We start from the raw sequence: 19650 nt of genomic DNA, 5'->3' as shown, positions 1-19650 counted from the left end.
GCTGCCTTCTCTGTCTATTGGTAGCAATATGTCTGTGACTGCTGCACTGTGTTTGCATGTGAAGAATAGAATGGAAAGAGAACAAACAGGAACAGAAAAAAGAAATCAAGAGAAAGTGAGATGGACAGGGAATTCTCCTTGTGTGTGTTTGTGGAAGGAGTGTGGTTGCTTGTACCCCGGCTTTATTTGTGTTATGCTGTGTGATTCCATTGTGAGGAGTAGCTCCACTGAGCTTGTATTCCCACCCTCCCACCTTCCCCCTGTTTTAGATAAAGCTATCTGGATCTGCAGCACACCTTCCTCAAATGCATGTGAGCAGCTTACTGTGGTTGAGGTTCTCTCTGCGTTCCAGGAGGATTCTGACGGTTGCATTGTGTGGAACACAATGAGGGTGTGGTGTGTTGGCACATAAGACCATCTCCAAAACCTGTTAAGATGTTTAACGTCCACTGGCATAACCAACTTCAGGCAATCGAGTCCTTTTCCATCTCAGAAACCAATTGCCTATTTAATATTTTACAAAGTCCAAAGAACGGGGCAATTATGAATAATTGCTACCCATTTTACAGACATGTGGGTCTTATGAGCTCATATTATACCTTAGGACACAAGTAAATAATTCATTATTATCCATTACTATGCTGTTTATTGCTGTTGTTGTTCTCCTAAAAATTATGAAACAATCTGCAGCCATGCTTGCAGTTCTGTGAGGCTGTATTTAGGCACAGCAGTGCTCTACGCTAAATGTTCACCCCACCATGCTTTAATGCTCACAGCGGCAATGCTAACTTAATGATGTTATGCAGTTTTAATGCTTACCTTGTGAACGTTTTTAGTTGAGCACTTTAGCACGCTGACGTTATAAACATGAGGCACAGCGCAGGTTGACAGGTTTGGCATATTTTTGATGGTGCAAAAAGAACAGCAAGAGATAACCAACGTGAATACACCTAATCATGAGTAGGACGCTAACATCTCTCTCAAATTAAATATCAATCCATCCAACAGTTGCCGAGACATTCTGCTCAATACTGCAGTTATACTAGCCTCATAGTGGGCCGAGACAAGTTAAGAGTCACTATTGCTAAGAAGCACGTACTGCGAGCAGAAGGCTTCTTTGACATTTTTTTTTTGTTTTTTTTTGGTCAAAACAATATTTGAAAAATCCAATTATATCAAAGTCATGGGGGTGCAAAAAAAAAATGCATTTGAAAAGTTTTAACTAGAAAATATCTTACACTAGCCTACTTAACTAGCAGACTTTAGACTCAGTCTTCTTGCTTAAGAAATGAATTTGCTGATTAATGAAATTGTTGTTAATTCATCAATTAATTGTTCCAGCTATCTTCCAACCGTGGGCCCATCTACAGAAGTTAAAGTTAGAAATTACTTTTTTCATAACATCAAATCTCAAATCTCCGCCGTATCCGACAGCTAACACTTTTTCAGGAGAAGCCATTAAACGTACTCTTATGAAGTATTTGCTTCTGTATGTAGTCAACCCCTGTTTCTGCACAGCTGGAGTTGAACATAATTTACAACTGTCTTCTTAAGGTTTCTCTATGAATACAGGAATATGAACATCTTCACCCAATGTTTGTTTGCAGTGTAAACTTCTGTTGTATTGTTCACACAATATCAATATGTTCTAAGTGCTCCCAATGATACATGTGTCTGGTGTCTGGACCTGTAATTTTAAAGCACGCTTGCTGTTACCACAGTTACTGACAAATGTTCTCAAATAAATCAATGTTCAAATAAAAAAACAAAAAAAACCCCAACATAAATACATACATTTTTGTGTTTCCGGATATTCAGTGTCTGGCAGTCAGCATTTACTCATTATTTTACCTCACTGGCTTGTAACTGATGGGATTTAGTCTACATTATGGTTACACTGAGATACATTGTACGTTTGTGAATGTTTCAGTGTGTGTGTGTGTGTGTGCGCGCGTGCACACATGTACAGTCCAGGGGTGGTACCCATTGTCTCCTGCATGCTAGTTTTGAACCTTAATAAGCCCTTGGCTGTGCTCGCTGGATGTGAAGGCAGGAAGAGAGAAAATGACTTTCTTACACTTCAATTTCACGCATATTTTCTTTGAGGCTAATGAGAGCCTTAAATACGGTGCCAGACTTCAGGCTGCACTGTTGAAGGCTGACATTTTCACACACAGTGGCACCTTGTCACCGCAGATGAAGTCCTTCTACCTGGCTGTTGAGAGGTGTGTGTGTGTGTGTGTGTGTGTGTGTGTAAGTGCCTTTTGTGTGTCTATGTGAGGAAAAGGAGAGAATTACTGGACTGTACAGTTCAGAGGTGATTGTGTATCGTGGAGGTGTGTGTGTACTTGCCCATGCACGGATGTGTTTTTACAGCATGGAATATTAAATTGCAGAACTGAGCAGAAAAATGTGATATAGTTTAGGAATACAAAGTACTATCTCATTTTTTTATTTAATGGGTGCTCTGTATATATTTATGTAAAGGATGTGTGTGTGTGTGTGTGTGTGTGTGTGTGTGTTTGTATGAGCAGATTTACGTGTTGATAATGTATTTGGTAGTTCTTCAACATTTCTATTTTCAGCTAACAGCTTTGTATTCTTATTCCCTAATGTGTCCTGAACATACACTGATTCTTAAGTATATCTGCAAAAAAAAAAAGAAGCTCTAACAGACATCTCTCTCCTATAAGGTTAATTTCCCCCATTCCATCTGCTTTATCTATATGATACTGTTGTGCAAAACACATCATCAACAATGGTCGCGATACAATTCCTATTTAATCACAGTTCCAGCCAGAGAAAAATATAACTAAATAAACACTTGAAACGACCTGCTCATCTTGTCAGCATTGTTGTCATCTCCCATGAAGCCTGAAAAAATATATCTGCCAGGTTTCTTACCTTGTGGAGAGTAGTCACAAAAAGGACGTCCCAGGTAATTATAGAGCTGGAGACATGGAAGCAAAACTTTGTGGGAGTGTGTGTGAGTCTTTATACTCTCACATCCCACGTGTAGACAGAAGGTGAATACGGAGCTCAGTTGCTATCTGGAATTTTTTTTATTTTTTTCACAGTAAATGTATGAAATTAATTCTCACATTGGCATGTGACACCATCAAATGGCAACTTGTCTAAGTACATATGCATTTGTACGCAAGTTCAATTTAAATTTAAAAATGTATTAAATTAAATATTTTTATTCACCCCATACATTTTTTTTTTTTTTTTTGCTTAATGAGATACTTTTTGAGAGACCACCATCATTTACTGCCCCCTTAGAAAGATACAACTGTTTCTGTAACCTTATGCTGCAAGCTCCATCTTAAATATGCAGTTGTCTTACGTCTCAAGCGCTAGGACAACAGCAGAGGCTACAGGGAAGCCCAACAATGATGGTGTCTGTTTGCATGTCTCAATATGTGTGTGTGTGTGTGTGTGTGTGTGTGTGTGTGTGTGTGTGTGTTTTTCTCCCACATGGCCCTGCTGCTGCCACTCACTGTAAACTAGTCTGCAGCTCGTCACAGACAGACGTTGACACACTCCCAGTTTAATGTGCTCATTAGGGACTGCACAGCGCACATATAATTGATAGCCATGACACACACAATGTACACACACACATTATTGCAAAAAAACGGTTTCCTTTTTTTAATGCTGCAGTAGAAAACAAGGTTATATGAAGTCATATAATGGGGGTTCATTGTCAAGAACAACAACAACAGAAAACAAAAGAACCAAATGAAAAAGACTAACGGCACCGAATGCATAACATTATCTGTGCTGTTAACATGCTGATATTTTACACATAAGGATCTTTTTTTTATTATTTCTCAACACTGGCAGCTGTCAGTTACTTCAGCAAATTAACTGCCAAAAATGTAGCAGAACTTGTCATTCAAGGGGTTAGTGTAACCATGGTTACCTTTCATATCTCAAAAAGATAAAGCTGCAGTGTGGAATCATGGCAGAGTAATTAGACAACAAAAAAATAGGACCAATCAAAAAGGCATTCAACAATATGAAACAACCAAGAGTGCTTATAAATAACAGTTAACATGTGAAATATCTTCATAAAGTAACATCTTTTTGTACAACCTTTAATATCTTTTTAATGTTCATATAGGGGCACATGTAGAGTAGTGTCTGATAAAAAGAGCCTTTAACCCTTTGAGCACGAGTCGGGAATAAAAAGATTCATTGTTTGTTTTTCTTTTGCTACGTCCCTTTTTTCATATCCTTTGATTACATAACACATTTATAAAACTATTGTGCAAAACAATTTTTATGTCTTCATATACTGTGCACCAGCAGATAGTCATAATCCTTTTAAATTAAAAATATAGAAATGATGCATAATTTAGATGGGAATTAATTCATATGTTTTTATATACATATTTTACATAGACCTGAATTCATATAGGTCCCTGATTAACCAAAGTAAAATATTTCCTTTTTTTTTTTCCTTTTTGACCACATAGCTACAATTTGTGTGTCAATTCCTGTGGAACATCTACCAGATAAATGTGAAGCCTGAAAAAAAACAAAACATCTCACCGAGTGGAGAATCTCCTTTTAAAAACATGTTCATGTGTAGGATTAGACTCAACATATTATATGTCTGGGAAACAAGCAATGCAGACACAGTGCACATCTAATTCCCAATCTCAAATTTTGAGTCAATAGTGCTTGGATCTTAGGTGTAGAAGTGCTTTGACGTACTCAGAGGGTTAAATTTTAAATGCTAACTCCAGCACAAAAACATTATATAAAAAAAAAAAATCAAAAAACTAAAACTAAAACCAGAAAATAAAGCAATCAGGAGAGTTAAAAAAAGAACAGAAAACCATGGAAAGTGCACCAGGTTTAGTTATAAAATGTTTAACTAAACTGTTTTATTTATGCATGCAGCTTATCACACCTCAGTGATGCCAAAATAGAAAGGAACCTAATTTCATTTACATAAATTTCAAAATACACACCACTTCATTTTAGAATCTCTTTTTTTAAACCTTCATATACTGTAGCTTCTCAATAACAACAGCCCCCATTTGCCCATTTTGAATACAAAAAGTCTATTCCTGTCAAAGGAGAGCACTAAAATCAAGTATGATGGGCCAGAGTGAGTCTACCTCACACATAAACAAAATAAAAACTGCTACAACACAAAATGTAAAACAATGTGCCAAAACTCAGAGCAGTAGTTGTATAGTATCTTTGTGCAGTTCCATCATTTTAATAATCCTTTCTTTTTTTTAAATGTCTGTGAAAGGCTAGAGAGAGATAGAGCAAGAAAGAGTGAGCCATTATGAAACAGTGCAGCATTGTCCCCAGCTAGTGCTACTGTTTCTCCAGCTCACACACATACATGAGATGGTCCTCAGGGGACTTCCCATGAGTCTTGCTCAGGTGAAGCTTAACCGCATGCTTGCTCGCAAAAGTCCGGTTGCAGAGCTTGCACTGGTACACTGCCCCAATGTCATCATCATCTGGGGAGAGTGTCAGAGATTCAGTCGAGGGCAATGAGGTGGTTAAGGACGATGACAGGGATACGGGGATGGAAGGAGGTAGGGATGTGGGTAGAGAGGAGGGCAAAGGGTGGCTGGATGGGTGAAGATTAGAGAACAGTTTTTCAGAAAGTCCTTTGGTGTGGCGTTGTTGATGATGATGCTGCGATATCTGGCTGAGCAGCTGCTCCCCGGAGAGCTTAGCCAGGTCACGCAGACGAAATCCCAAATGGGATTCCAGGTGGCTGACATAGGTGGACGGTGAGCGGATCTGAGAGGCGCAGTCGCTGCAGAAGAACACTGGGTGACCTGAATCCAAGTTTTTCAAGAACTTGGTGCCACCGGTTCTCCTCAGCTGGTACTTGACATTGGCCAACCAGTGGGATATTGTCGTCATTGAGAGGCCAGTGAAACGGGAGATGTGCATTCTCTCCTGTGGGCTCAGGTCCGACATGATGTATTTGCCATCATTTGTTTGCCTCAGACTGGAAGCAAACTGGGCTTGGAGGATGAGGAGGTGTTGAGGGTTCCAGTTGGACTGGCGGCCTTTACGTTTCTGGGCTGGTGAAACATCTTCTGTCTCGTCCTGTGTGACCCCCTCAATGTCTGAGCGCTCGGACTGGCTGGTCGGTGTGGAAGGCTTGGAGAGAGCCTGACTTTCTGTCAGGTTCCTCAGCATGTCAGAGATATCTGAGAGGGCATTTTCTCTCAAAGGAGAGTTGGACATAAAGGAAGCGACTGCAGCGGAAGCTTTGGTCATTGTGACAGCAGAGGAGGGAGAAATTGAGGAGGGCGTGGTGGTGTTGGAAGAGAGAGCCATGGAACCTAAAGATCCACTGTTGCTGCTTTTGTCAGCATTTTTTCCTTTGGTGAGATCTATAGGTTGGTCATTGTTTAGATGTTGCTGGTAGAAGTAGCGGTCTAAGTGGTCATTATTGGTCTTTTTGGTGTGTGCTGGTGGGGTGGAAGCAGCCACTGCTGCTTTCTCTGCTAGGCTGTTACTCATCTTGAACAGCATGCTCATTGGGTCAAGGGAGGGCAGGGCAGGCTTAGCGGCCTTTCCCAGGTGGGCGTTCATTACTGACTGCAGTGCGCTTAGAGGGTTGACAAACGGCTGTTCTGGAGGTGGATGGTCTGTGATGATAGCTGTACTGCCACACAGAGAGGCAGGCAGCGGGGAGGTCACAGTCGTGGACTCTACGCCATTCTCCACAGACTCCTTTATGGAAATATCACCATTCAAATCTCTGTGATTGGCTCCATTTCCATCTCCTACTATTTTTTCTACTTCACTTGCAGTCTCAGGAGTTTTACAGCCTCCTGCTCTATTTTCTTTGGGGGACTCTCCTCGAGCTGAGTCCTCTGCTTCACTGTTGCAAGGTGAGGGTGTGGTACGTCTCACAGGAGAACTCCTCACAACAACACTGGGCTCTCTCATTTTCTCCTCCACTTTGGCCACTTTCTCTGTTACTTTCTTGACTAGCTCCTCCATTGCATGGAAGTTGTTTTTCAGCAGTGGGGAGGTCTGGCGGCTTGGAGGTGATATCAGTGGCTGGCTCTTACTGGTGGGAGAGAGAAGCTCCCCTCCAGGGAACATGTATTTAAGGGGAGAGCTCTTTCCAGAGTTACCCAGTGACAGCTTCATTATGTTTGGGAGCTGATAGGCGGCATGGATACTGGGATATCCACCCCAGCTTGGAGCTCCATTCTGGGCTTTGTTGATGGCTGACGTCACTGTGTTCTCCAAGGACTTGAGGATGTCAAGACCCCCCTTTGGACTTTTATCTAGGTCCTCTTCAGTCAGATAGGTGTATTTTGAAGAAATATCAAACTTTTCCTCAGCCTCTTCTTCACCTCCTGCCTTCTTTTCCTTGCTAATGTTGTTGCCATTGTTGACAATCGACTCCACAGTGCATTCCTCCTCTTTCTCCTCCTTTTTAATATCCACAACCATTGCTGGGGGGGAGATGCTGATTGGAGGAGGTGCTGGGGCAGGTGGAGGGGAGAAGGCTGTGGCCGCCAGGGGAACAGACTGCACCTTTTCTTCAGGTGTTGAATTGGATGTGGGGGCTTGGGTGGATGACTCGAGAATTGGTTTGCCTTTCTTAATAGCAGAGTTAGTAACTTTAATAAAGTGTCCTGTCACCATCATATGAGCGGTTAGCTCTTGCAGTGTGTCATGAGAGCTGCCACACTCCATACATTTGAGGATCTGTGACTTCCTGGATTCAAATTGCCACGCATAGCTGGCACCGTTTTGGTGTCCATAGCGGTTGTTAGGTGTGATGTAAGGGTTGATGACCTTCTGGAGCATGTCATTAGAGTCATTGAGGGAGGTGGGCTTCGGTGTGGTGCCTCCATTAGAGTCAGGTGAGCTAGGGATTTCTAAGTCAATAGGGGCTCTCTTTCGAACCGAGGATATAATCTTAGCTGCCACCGGTGTAACAGGCTCTTTCAGAGGCACTTTCTGGTAGTGTTTTGTCTTGATCATGTGGACACTTAGGTCCTGAAGGGATTCAAAGGAATGTCCACAGTACATGCACTTCAGAACCTTTTGTGCATCCTCCTTCCCCTCCATCTCTAGCAAGGACCGCTTTCTAGGTTTTGACCACCGTTTGGCACCCGCACCACCTGTCTCGTGGTTATCATCGCGGTAGTGCCCTGTCTCATTCATGTGTACTGTGAGCTCCACTAGTGTGTCGTATGCTGCACTGCAGTCCTTACAACGGAATTTGCTGGCACCAGTGAATATAGAGCCATAGAGCTTGGAGCTCTGCCGGTACAGCTGGACAGTACTAAAGAGGTTGGGCTCCATAGACATCGTGGATACAGCCACTGTGGGATGTTGAACTAGACCTATTCGGTTGTGATGGTTCTGTGAGGCCTGCTGAAGGGTTTTAGCCATAGCTGTCTGATGCCAGTCATAGCCTCCACTTCCACAGCTACTGCTACTGCTGCTGCTACTGCTGCTGCTATGACTGCGTGGGGCTTTTTCTGCAGGGGGTTGACTTAGGTTCAGATTCAGTGTAGACCAATAGGAGTTTGTCAGGAAGGAGGTGTATATGGCCTTCATTTTCTCCAAGCTGTCAGCCACAGACCCCGTTGCAGCTAATATGGCCTCATCTCCACCTACAGCGGCAGCAGCGGCACTGGCAGCAGCCAACACTGCAGAAGAGGACGGGGAAAGGGCATTTGAGGGGTCTTTAGAGAGGAGGACATCATCCTCATTCTTAAGTGAGGAACTCTCAAAATCAGACATTCTGTCACTGGATTCACTCAGGTGAGACTCACTGTCCAGCTCCTGACCAGAAAAGTCAGCAGCGTTGGGGGAGTCATGGAAGCCTATGTATCCCGGTCTGTCTTTGAGAAGGAAATCCTTGTCTTGGCATTGGAGCTTGACAGCAGGTTCCTCCCCTTCCTGAGCGGAGTCCTCTCCTTCCAGGTCTTCATCCAACAGGGCTGCTTCCTTCTCATCTTCAGGAACGTATGCTGCTTAGAAAGGAAGAAGAAAAAGACAAAAACAGAGAAAAATATTTGTTAAAATGACACTGGCAGCATATGTAATGGCGAAGGTTATTTACTGTATTTTTGATTCTTTATAACCAGTGAACTGATACAAACACAAAGTAGCCTACTGGCATTGTCTACAGAATGGACAGAGCAATCACCCAAAGACATTCACAAAGTATTAACTATCATAAATAGTAATCCTGTTCTAACTTCCCCCTTTTACACTGACATTGTTTTCCAATTGGAATCAAATCACCACACCCCCCTCTCTCTCTCTCCAGCTCCAGGTCTTTGTTCTGTATTGCAGAAAATCAGAGACAGTCAGAGAGAGAGAGATATGGAGGATGGAAAGAGAAAGACGAAGTGAGGGAGACGGGGAAAAATGTCTCTTCAAACAGAACTTGCCACCTTATTCTTCTCAAGGGGCAACAGCTTGAAATTAAAACTAAATTTGAAATTAATGAAGCACATTCTGGCGGTGGCATTCGTTTCTGAAGTAATAAATTACTTGTATCAACCTCGGAGACAGCGGTTCCTGTCTGTCAATTAATATGTCTTACGCTTCTTCTGCAGACTCTAATGCATTCCCTAACAGACACACTCGCCATTTAAATTAAGCATGCATTTTCACTCATTACGCTGCTCAGCCCTCGCCTCCTCGTAAATAAAAAAAATATATGTATGTTTCCCTGCGACATATCTCACCCGCAAAACCCATTTGCTTCAATTACCAAAGATTAGAAAAAAGTTTAGAGTTATTATTTACAGTTTAGCTTCAGGGAGAGGGCTTGAGGCTTTCAATTTATATTCAAATCCCTCTAGTTTAAGAATAATACAATGGAAATCACACAGAGAAAAGATGTATCAAGACAAATCACAATCTCGCCTCTTTGAGCATCTATGAATGTTTTCTTTTGTTAATAAGTCTATCAAAGGGATAAAACAACATCAGATGAGAAATGCTTCATGCTCACACTTTGTGATTAAGGCTGGGTTTCTGAATAACAAGTGAAGCACACACAGGCATAAGCATACACAAACCTCTTCCTTGTTTTAGCAACTACACTGGTGAAGAAGATGAGAATGTGTGTAGACGTCAGTGGCCTTGTGCCTAGCATACCTTTCTGCAACAGGCCATCACTCATTTACCCTGGTATGTAAACACAGAGTGAGTCGGTCAGTGGAATTGGTGTGGCACAAAGGGCATGCATTCATAATCTATCAATTCAAAAGATGAGATTAAAAAATAAATAAACAGAAAACAAATGCATTACATCTATTCCAAACAGAAAGAGAAAATACATCTGCACAAGGTAATTAGGTTGAAATCAAAATTCCACATCCTGCATGGAGTTTTGTGAAAACGCAGCTCTCACAAGTAATACCTGCGCAACCTGCCAACCCTATCATACCACACACTTCAGCTGTTGCCAACTCCCATCTCTCACTGAGCATGGTAAGTTGTGTGTATGTGTGTGTGTGAGAACTTGTGTATGTGCTCGTACTGCATCAGCAGCAAAACAGAGAGGAGTCTTTGTCATTGTCAGGCCACTGGTTGCCAACGGCGATGATAAGACACTGCCGTGGGATAAACAGATGCATAGAGACACAGATATCCCTGAGCCCATCACACATACAAGCAGGCGTGCGCACACACACACACACACACACACACACACACACACACACACACACACACACACACACACACACACACACACACACACACACACACACACACACACACACACACACACACACACACACACACACACACACACTAGCTGTACTGTTGGTGCTGTACTCTAACAACTCTGCCTTCAGGCGAGCTCAGGAGTTTCTCTGTAGAACATGCAATCTGTTCCAGCATTCAGTCTAACAAAAAGGATCCATCTGAAACACTTCAAACAAACTGTTATGTGCAATTTAAAAATTGCAGGGCTACATGACCCTTATCGACAATGCATGCATTAATGTCAGTTGTCTTTCACTATAGTTAAGTACAGCGATTTATAAAACACGGACGATCCCTTTCAGATGCATTTTTTTACTTTTTTTTTTACATTTGTGGTTATAACACACACATACATACACAAACACATCATCCTCTCCCTCCATTCAGAGCTTGCTCATCTCTCCTTGTCTTTCTCTGTCTCTCTCTCCCCCCTCCTTTCTCACAGACACATCCACCCGCCTGTACATACGTGCAGCCGAGCAGACCCACATGTACATGCCATCTGTTCTGAATCAGCCAAAACGACAGCTGTGTAAGAGAACAATGCTCTGGCTGAGGAAACAGTCGAACACAGCAGCCCGGTGCTTTCATTAAGGCCGAACACAGACATGAAATCACCTTTAAAATACAACGTACACTTCAAATTAGCTGCCTTTGTGTGATAGGAACACAGTGTGTATTTGCCTGTGTGTGCAAACCCATCTTTGTATGTGGTCTATATAAGACACATACAGAGGAAAATAGAATAGTACAAGACCGCTCTGTTGAATGAAACCTTGGTGTGTAGGCTTCATGGAGGCATAAGCTGGTTTCTAGACTAGTTTGAGGCAGAGGATGGTGAAATATGGAAACACTTGGATGGATACAGTGTCAGCGTCAAATCAGTCCCTCCAGGAAATCACGGTCTTACAATTGCAACAAACCATTCAAAGTCAAACAATCTTCGCAAGGCTCTTTAACCTCCTCTCACCATCCAAAGAAACGACAGGCTGGTTGACTGGGAATGGAGCTAAACTGCAAATGATAGGGTTTATGGGAAATGTGAATTATCATGAGAAATAGGATATCGCACTCGTCACACCTCCCTCCGTCAGTCTAAACATACAGTTTGAGATAAATAGCATTAGTTTTATAAACTATCCCAGTTGCATCTTATTTTCGTGCATGCTGTATGTGCAGAATTAATAATATGTTAAAAAAAAAAAAAAAACAAGTATAACATTTCATTTTTTAGAGTGGATGTGGCCCAGATGTATTCTACATTACGCTGTTACATTCACACAAAAAATACATAAAACCACAAAATTGGCATCAGTATTTCAGGGGAAAGCCACAGCAAAGTGAAATCAGTGAAATCCTGGAGGACTGATATACTGATACAAAGAATAGGTTTCTGTTAGATGAACATAAGCATCCCTGCATCGTCACCACCAAATTAATAGATTTTCACACATAACGATTAAAGACAATTTACAGTATAATAATCCTTTTTTTTTTTTTTCATACAATACAGCAGTTTTCACCAACTCGTCCAACCTATAGTCCTGTGTGGTCAACCTACCATCACAGCTATATATATATATATATATATATATATATATATATATATATATATATATATATATATAATGCATTTATTTTATTGGGTTCAATAAAGTGGCTGTTTATTGTCCCACTTTCAATGTATTTATTCAAAACGTGTCACTGAATGGGTTCACTGTTCAATGTTGAGTATCTGGAGTGCAAGAAGTGGAAAAGGTCACTCTACATGTAGTCAGTATTGTAAGACCCATTTATTGTTGCAGTAACATATTGTAGTGTAAACCGAGGGGAAAAGGGGGAAGCATACGTGAATAAATGTGGTACAGTGATTGAAGATTGAGGGAGGGGAAGAGGTGGAGGAGGAATAGGGAGAGGACGAAGAAGGAGCCAGGTCTTGGAAGGAAGTCAAGACGGGGGCCACACACACACACACACACACACACACACACACACACACACACACACACACACACACACACACACACACACACACACATGAACATGCAGAGATGATCCCCAAGGCCCCTGGCTTTGGCCCAGACTGAGAGGTTTACAACACTGTGACCCAGGATACTGAGATAAATATGGAAAAACACATCCACGCACGCACACAAACACACTACCACTGGAGTATAGGGAGCCTGGGCCAAACACACCAGGTATGCAGGTGCTCTTTTAATTAGCAGAGAGGGAGATAGAGAGAGTTCCAGATGAATTATCAGCAGGGTGGAAGATGTGGTTTGATCTCATTTTCAGGAGAACAGGCTGGGTGAGATTGCAGGTTTTGAAATGGAGGCGAGGAAGCAAACAGCGCAGTTGTTTCTGGATAAGCTGGAAGGGCTTTGAAATTATTTTTGACATCTGAACAAAATTACAAATCCCTGCTAAAACAGTAAATAATTATAATAATAAGTGCTTAACTGGAAACAAATGTAAAATTTTGATTTACAGTCATATCAAAAATACTTTGAAAGATTATGAAGCTGAACAGCGTCTTTGAAATCCTGTCTGTGCAGAAAGAGAGGAAATGCTTATGTACTCTGCAGATGTTATGATCTTAGGAAACAGTTTATCATGCTTATATAACCACTTAACAGTCCTATCAGACACACAAGCACATCAGCGCTGTCTGTTTACACTTCAGCTTAGATTGGGCAGTTTCCGTGTGTGTGTGTGTGTGTGTGTGTGTGTGTGTGTGTGTGTGTGTGTGTGTGTGTGTGTGTGTGTGTGTGTTTCTTTAAAAAAAGAAAGACAAACTGTCCACAGCAGTCTCATGTAGAGCAACATTTTTCTTGAGACAAAGCTGAGGACACTGAAGGCCAGAGAGCAAAGCAACCCCCATCCAGAATTTCTGAGATGTTCGCTATGTGTGAGTGTGTCTATACATCTTTCTGGTTACCATGCATTCCCTCCTCTGCCATTTCCCACTTGATGAGATCCTATAATCTCACCTCCCTCCCTCATTTCTATCCCTCCCCAATCACCGGTGCAAACCACGTTAATGAAGTTAATTGAATCTGAGATCGATAATGCTTAATTATTGTGATTTGACATGCACAGACAAATTAGTTGGATGGCTTCTGTGTGTGTGTGTGTGTGTGTGTGTGTGTGTGTGTGTGTGTGTGTGTGTGTGTGTGTGTGTGTGTGTGTGTGTGTGTGTGTGTGTGTGCTGTGATGGTGGTTAAAGGGGCATGGCTGTCTGCAGTGAGTGCCCTGGGACTGGCGAGGCGTGCCATTGATCCCAGGGGGTGTTTGATCGACCCAGATGCCTGACGAATGGAGCTGTTCCTTCAACCGGCTACATGACGAACTACACTTGTGTAACATAGTTACGGTATCAGTGGAATAAGACACACTAATTCCTCTTCCATTGGCAAGCCATATTAGTAAAAAACATCACCACACATGATGTATAATGAGTCATCCAAAAATAACCATCACCCCGTCCATCAGAGGAAACTTGCACATGTGGTAACATTACAGTCCTTCTGCAAGCTTTTATGTCTTTAAAATCTGATCGTTTTTTTTGTGGGTTTTTTTAAGTAATATTACATAACACATCAGAAAAATATATATTTCTATTTCATCACACTAATTAACTAACCAATCTCCCACAAACCTTTCCCTGTTTCAATTTGATTTAGACTGGCTATTATTCTATGTTTTAAATAACAGTGATTGGGTCCTATTTTTTGTTGACGTTGTTGTTGAATCCCTCTTAAATTAATTTTACATGCATATTATTTTTTTGCAGGGCTACATCAAAATGTGCTCTGTGAGATATTTTTATGTGGACGCTCCATGCTGGTTGTAAGTAGTAATGAACATCGTGATACTATCCAAAACGGCATTCAAAGAAGCTGATATTAGCCTATACAGCACACTAATAGCACTGGTGCAAGAGAGAGAAGGTGGATGAGAGAGGGGAGATCAGATTTGGAGTGGCAGCAGTTAGTGTGTCTGTCTCGAGCTGCAGCAGCGCCACATCAAGGAAAAATTGTGATTATTTAGAAATACAGATGCTGTTGTAGCCACTTGTGCGTGTGTGTGTGTGTGTGTGTGTGTGTGTGTGTGTGTGTGTGTGTGTGTGTGTGTGTGTGTGTGTGTGTGAACTGCGTTAGCCAGGCTAATCATCTCCCGATGCCACTTAGCTGCAGAGCTTCCTGGCAGTGTATTTACATGCTATAGTTACAATGCCAATACAAGACTATGTCGAGGTTAGAGAGCTACTGGCATACTCACCGGTGTGTGTGTGTGTGTGTGTGTGTGTGTGTGTGTGTGTGTGTGTGTGTGTGTGTGTGTGTGTGTGTGTGTGTGTGTGTGTGTGTGTGTGTGTGTGTACATACAGTATTCATTTTGAAAAAGACAATTTTCTTTACAAATCACATGCAACACGTCAGCGCGCACGTGCAGCACTGAGTTAAAATCACGCACAAGAATTGTTAATCTATAATACTGAATGTTAAAAGTCACCGATATACAATAATACTATTTTACATAGACCATTTATGGGAAACGTGTTTTCAGAAATATTTTCAAGTTGTTATGTAGCAGCGTTCCCACTGATTTACTGTCCCAGTTCAAGATCTGCACACGTGTTACCACAGTATTGCTATCGTGTGTGTGTCTGTGTTCATAACCGCCAGCACCGAACCAAAATTGACCAAAAGTGTGTTGCTGTGTGTGTGAACAAACAAAATCTTGTTCACACCACACAAATATTATCAGAGGGGCACTGTCAGTAAATGATCCTCTGCCTGTCCTTTGTTATTCAGATAGCTTGCACTTGGAGCAGTCATACTCTCAAAGCCCACGGGGCAACCTCGGGTCATGAGCACTAGTCCCAGGGGATGTGTGAATATGTGAGAGAGTGAGAGAGTGTGTGTGTGTGTGTGTGTGTGTGTGTGTGTGTGTGTGTGTGTGTGTGTGTGTGTGTGTGTGTGTGTGTGTGTGTGTGTGCGCGCAAAAAGAAAAAACAGCGGGGTGTGCCGAGTTAGCCAACCAGGGCAGAGCAGGATCCATCATTTCCACTATCTCCCATTTGTTTTTCGTCTCTTCCTCTCTCCACCTGTCATGTCCTGCCCCTTCCCTGCCTCTTTCTCTCTATTTTATTTTGCTCTCCTTCTGCCTTCTCCAGTTTCAGACAGGCTTGTTCTTTCTTTCACTTGTCTTTTTTCTTTTACTTTTCTTTAATTCCTTGATCTTTGCCACAGGTCTTCTTCGGGTGTCCCACAGGGCAGATCTGACTTGGCAAAGGGACATATACGAGTGTTCACACACAACGACAGGGAAATCACCATAATGTACAACGCATGAACTAAAATAATGCATTTAAGACTCACACAGACATTACGAAGGAAAATGATGCTGTATGCCAGCAAGTTACGCAGTAATTTGAGTGGTTTTGTACTTTTGAGCAAGATTTGCTAAATCTGAGTGTTGAAATGTGTTTTCTATTCCCACACACACTGACACACATCCACACTGTCAGAAAAACACACACTCACATACCCTTTTCAGTGCAGTCTGTTTAGTTGCTGGGTATCTATTACCTCCCAGTCTGCTCTGATCTCTTTGGACAGCTCTGATCAAAAGATGTCATCCAACCTACTCGACCAGGCTCGCTAGGGAAGTTAGGAATGGCGAGTGTTTGTGTAAGTGTGTGTGCATATGTGTGCATTTCGGAGTAAATCACACAGTGGTCTGGGTGTAAATAAAATGACAGGATCACTTTGAGGTCCTGTCAAGTAGGCAGGAGGCGATTATGATAACGCCCGCTCTGTTCCGACGCAAACGGACACACTTAAATTCACTGGCTGTAGGATAATATACATGATATAGCTCTTTTTTTTCTGTGGCTTCCTCCCTGCCTCAGTGCCTCGTCTTTTCTTTATTTTTTTTTCCACATCTCTTGAGAGGGGGCGGGGGTGGGGGATTATCTGTGCTGCAGGCCTGAGGTGCATCTGCTGAGAACTGACTGAAGGCAAATGTCACTCAAAAACAAATTTGGGTCTTCAAATCTGTGTGTAAACAAGAGGGGGCATGAGTGCCAACTTATCATCCACACACACGTTTACACATACCTGTACACACACACACACACACACACACACACACACACACACACACACACACACACACACACACACACACACACACACACACACACACACACACACACACACACACACACACACACACACACACACACACACACACACACACTCACTGAAGACATCCTGCCTCTATAAAAGAATGTATCTCCTCCACAAAGGAATAAAGAGAATTCTAAAAAATGAATTTGTAAAACAAACAACACAGATGTAAAAGAGCAGTGGCAAAGCTCCATCCAAGCAATAAAAGGTGTGAAATGTGAGGGGTTTTGGAGGAATGAAAAATGGCTTGCAATAAAGCAGGAAAACAGCACTGCTCCAAGGCAATTTAGACTGCAAAACACAAACCATTAAGTTTGTGCATTATCTTTTAATTTAATCTTGAATGATTTATAATCCATCACGCAAGGCTTCAACCATATCCAATTATTCTCTGCTGCTTGATTGACAACAAAGGTGATTTATTAAGCTAATAAAAACTGATGTGCTCTCCACTTGCTCTGAAAATAACCAGCCGGACGGAGAGCTTAAAGACACACTCGCCCACAAACACACCTACACATCTACTTCCTAAGAGGTATAGGATCAATAGTTTGTGTGTGAATCCATGTTTATTCTGAAGCGTGCATTTTTGTTTACAAGTATGTGCAGGAACCGTTTGAACAATCACTTAAGCATCTCTTTACTTAAAAGAGAAATCAGTCTCCATCTGTCCTCGTAGCTTTCTTGCCGTGCCAGAAAAATCGGAAATCAAAATGTCAGGCGTAGTGACGAGTGATGTTTTTTTCCCATGCAAGGCCGAGTGATTATATTAGGCTTTAATTCCTCCATCTACGGCATATATGTCATCTTAGTCTCCACTTTATCTGCTAATGTTACGCTCAATCCCTTGATATTAATGGAAAAACAGAGAGCCAGCGGGCCACGTAATGGTGTGTGTGTGTGTGTGTGTGTGTGTGTGTACGCCTCTCTGTTGATGATCAGTGGGCTAGGGTGGGGTGGTGGGGGTTAACGGTCTACAGTTCACATGAATACCAATGTAGGAAAGTGCCATTAAAAAATGTTAGCATGTTTACAGCGCCAAGCCATGTATGAAGCTCATTTAATGAGGCTTAGAGTCACAGTTTTAATGTGGACACGCACACACCCTGGTTTCACTGGCTTTCAAAATGTTTTATGAGATTTCAGGTATTGTCATTTATATTGACATTTGACACTTAAAGTTGGATATTATCTTACCACTGTTTAAATTGCAGAAATAATTTTATACTTATTAAGAACAAATGTGCTCAGAAACAGAGGAGGATGAGCACAGTTTTTTTTAAAGGGTGGGCAGTTTGCCTTTCCGTAACCTGAAAGGGTTAGAATAATGGTTAAATAGGGTTATACAATGATAGATCACCTGAACATTGTGACTAAACTGACAAACGTCAGATGTGGAAATAATAAATCCAGTCAGCAGTTTGTCTTCTTACTTTACAACAGATTATTTTCTTTCTGCGCTAAACACGTCACTGAAATATTACAACCACAAATCCTCCTTTTTGTTTGTATTATTATGAACCTGATCAATATATAAAACTGCAAAAACTCAGAGGAGTACTGATATGGCATCAGTACATAGAACAAGCACAAGATCTCTAAGTACTGAATGTCTTCATCTTCATCATTCACTTGCTCAACAATCACACTGCTGCATTTCATGCCTGTAAGAAGAGCATGATTTAAAGAGAGAAAAAAGAGCTGCATACTGAACTGAAACAGAATACGCAACAATTAAGTTTCCACCATCTGTGTAGTGATGTGCGATTAACGGAGCAGTGTGCAGGATTTAGTGGCATCGAGCAGTGAGGATGCAGATTGCAACCAACTGGATACACCTCGCATCATCTTCCCCCTCCGAGTGTGTTTGGTTCGTCCATTCTGGGCTACTGTAGAAACATGGCAGTGCAACATGGTGTGATTCTTGGAAGAGGATTTGCTTCCTTTGTAGTTATATAAAGTACTCATTCAAACAAAACCCCAACGATTGTTAGTTTTACACACTAATGAAAACATAATGATGAATACTATATTCCATTTCTGCCATTGAACTCCTAAATGCTGTCCTGTGTCAGACTGGAAGGAATAATTTTTACTCAAGAAATGTATTTTATGTACATCACATGCATAATGTCACTGACGTGTGTATGTACTTGAAGTAATGTCATGTGACATCATGTATGTAACGTATCTTATTTAACAAAAAGGACGTTTTTTTTCCTCAAACCATGATCTTTTTCAGAGCTAACCAAGTGGGCTCGGTGCCTGGCACCAACTAAACTGTGACTGTTTCACAAGGTTAACCAAGTGTTATTGTTATTACCATGACGACCAAGGTCCATATGCCTGTCACTTTCCCACAGTCCAATTGCCTATTCGGTTGTTTAGGTGCGAGGTGCTGTTGATCCTATAGAGGGTGCTTAAAACGCTCATAGGTGTCGCTTTGACAGTCAGTGGAAATCAAACTACAGCATAGTTTCAGTATGAGGACGTGTCGTGGATTTTTGGCCCTCGCAAGCCATCAACACCTTTCATCTTGGCCATGGAGTGCAACGTGTGCCTGAGTATGTGAGTAAGATCAGTTTCAAAGCATCAGGTTTGTGTGTCTTTGTGTGTGTATTTCCAGCAGGGTGGTAAATCCACAGACATAGATACGTGATGTAAGGAAGGAGACATTTTTAATTATGTAATCAGGGCTGAA

At 41.8% G+C, this 19650-nt stretch overlaps 1 protein-coding gene across 2 annotated transcripts in view; it reads right to left on the bottom strand.

Annotated features, from left to right (window-relative positions):
* Window positions 1-3031: 3031 nt before the first annotated feature.
* Window positions 3032-19650, bottom strand: part of tshz3b (teashirt zinc finger homeobox 3b) — a 38560-nt gene continuing 21941 nt past the window's right edge. Inside the window, exon 3 of one of the 2 annotated variants that reach the window (XM_069709851.1) lies at window positions 3032-8999. In XM_069709851.1, coding sequence (XP_069565952.1) covers window positions 5341-8999 — 3659 coding nt within the window. In that variant the 3' untranslated portion in view covers window positions 3032-5340. The remainder of the gene's footprint in view (window positions 9000-19650) is intronic. The other variant, XM_069709853.1, reaches the window with a different exon arrangement.

Source organism: Brachyistius frenatus, unplaced genomic scaffold (assembly GCF_029030835.1).
Source record: "Brachyistius frenatus isolate BFR_SWC_R1_liver_20210118 unplaced genomic scaffold, ASM2903083v1 Contig_86, whole genome shotgun sequence".
Taxonomy (NCBI): domain Eukaryota; kingdom Metazoa; phylum Chordata; class Actinopteri; family Embiotocidae; genus Brachyistius; species Brachyistius frenatus.
The sequence above is the reverse complement of the archived record's forward strand: the minus strand, read 5'-3'. Positions and strand labels throughout refer to the sequence as shown.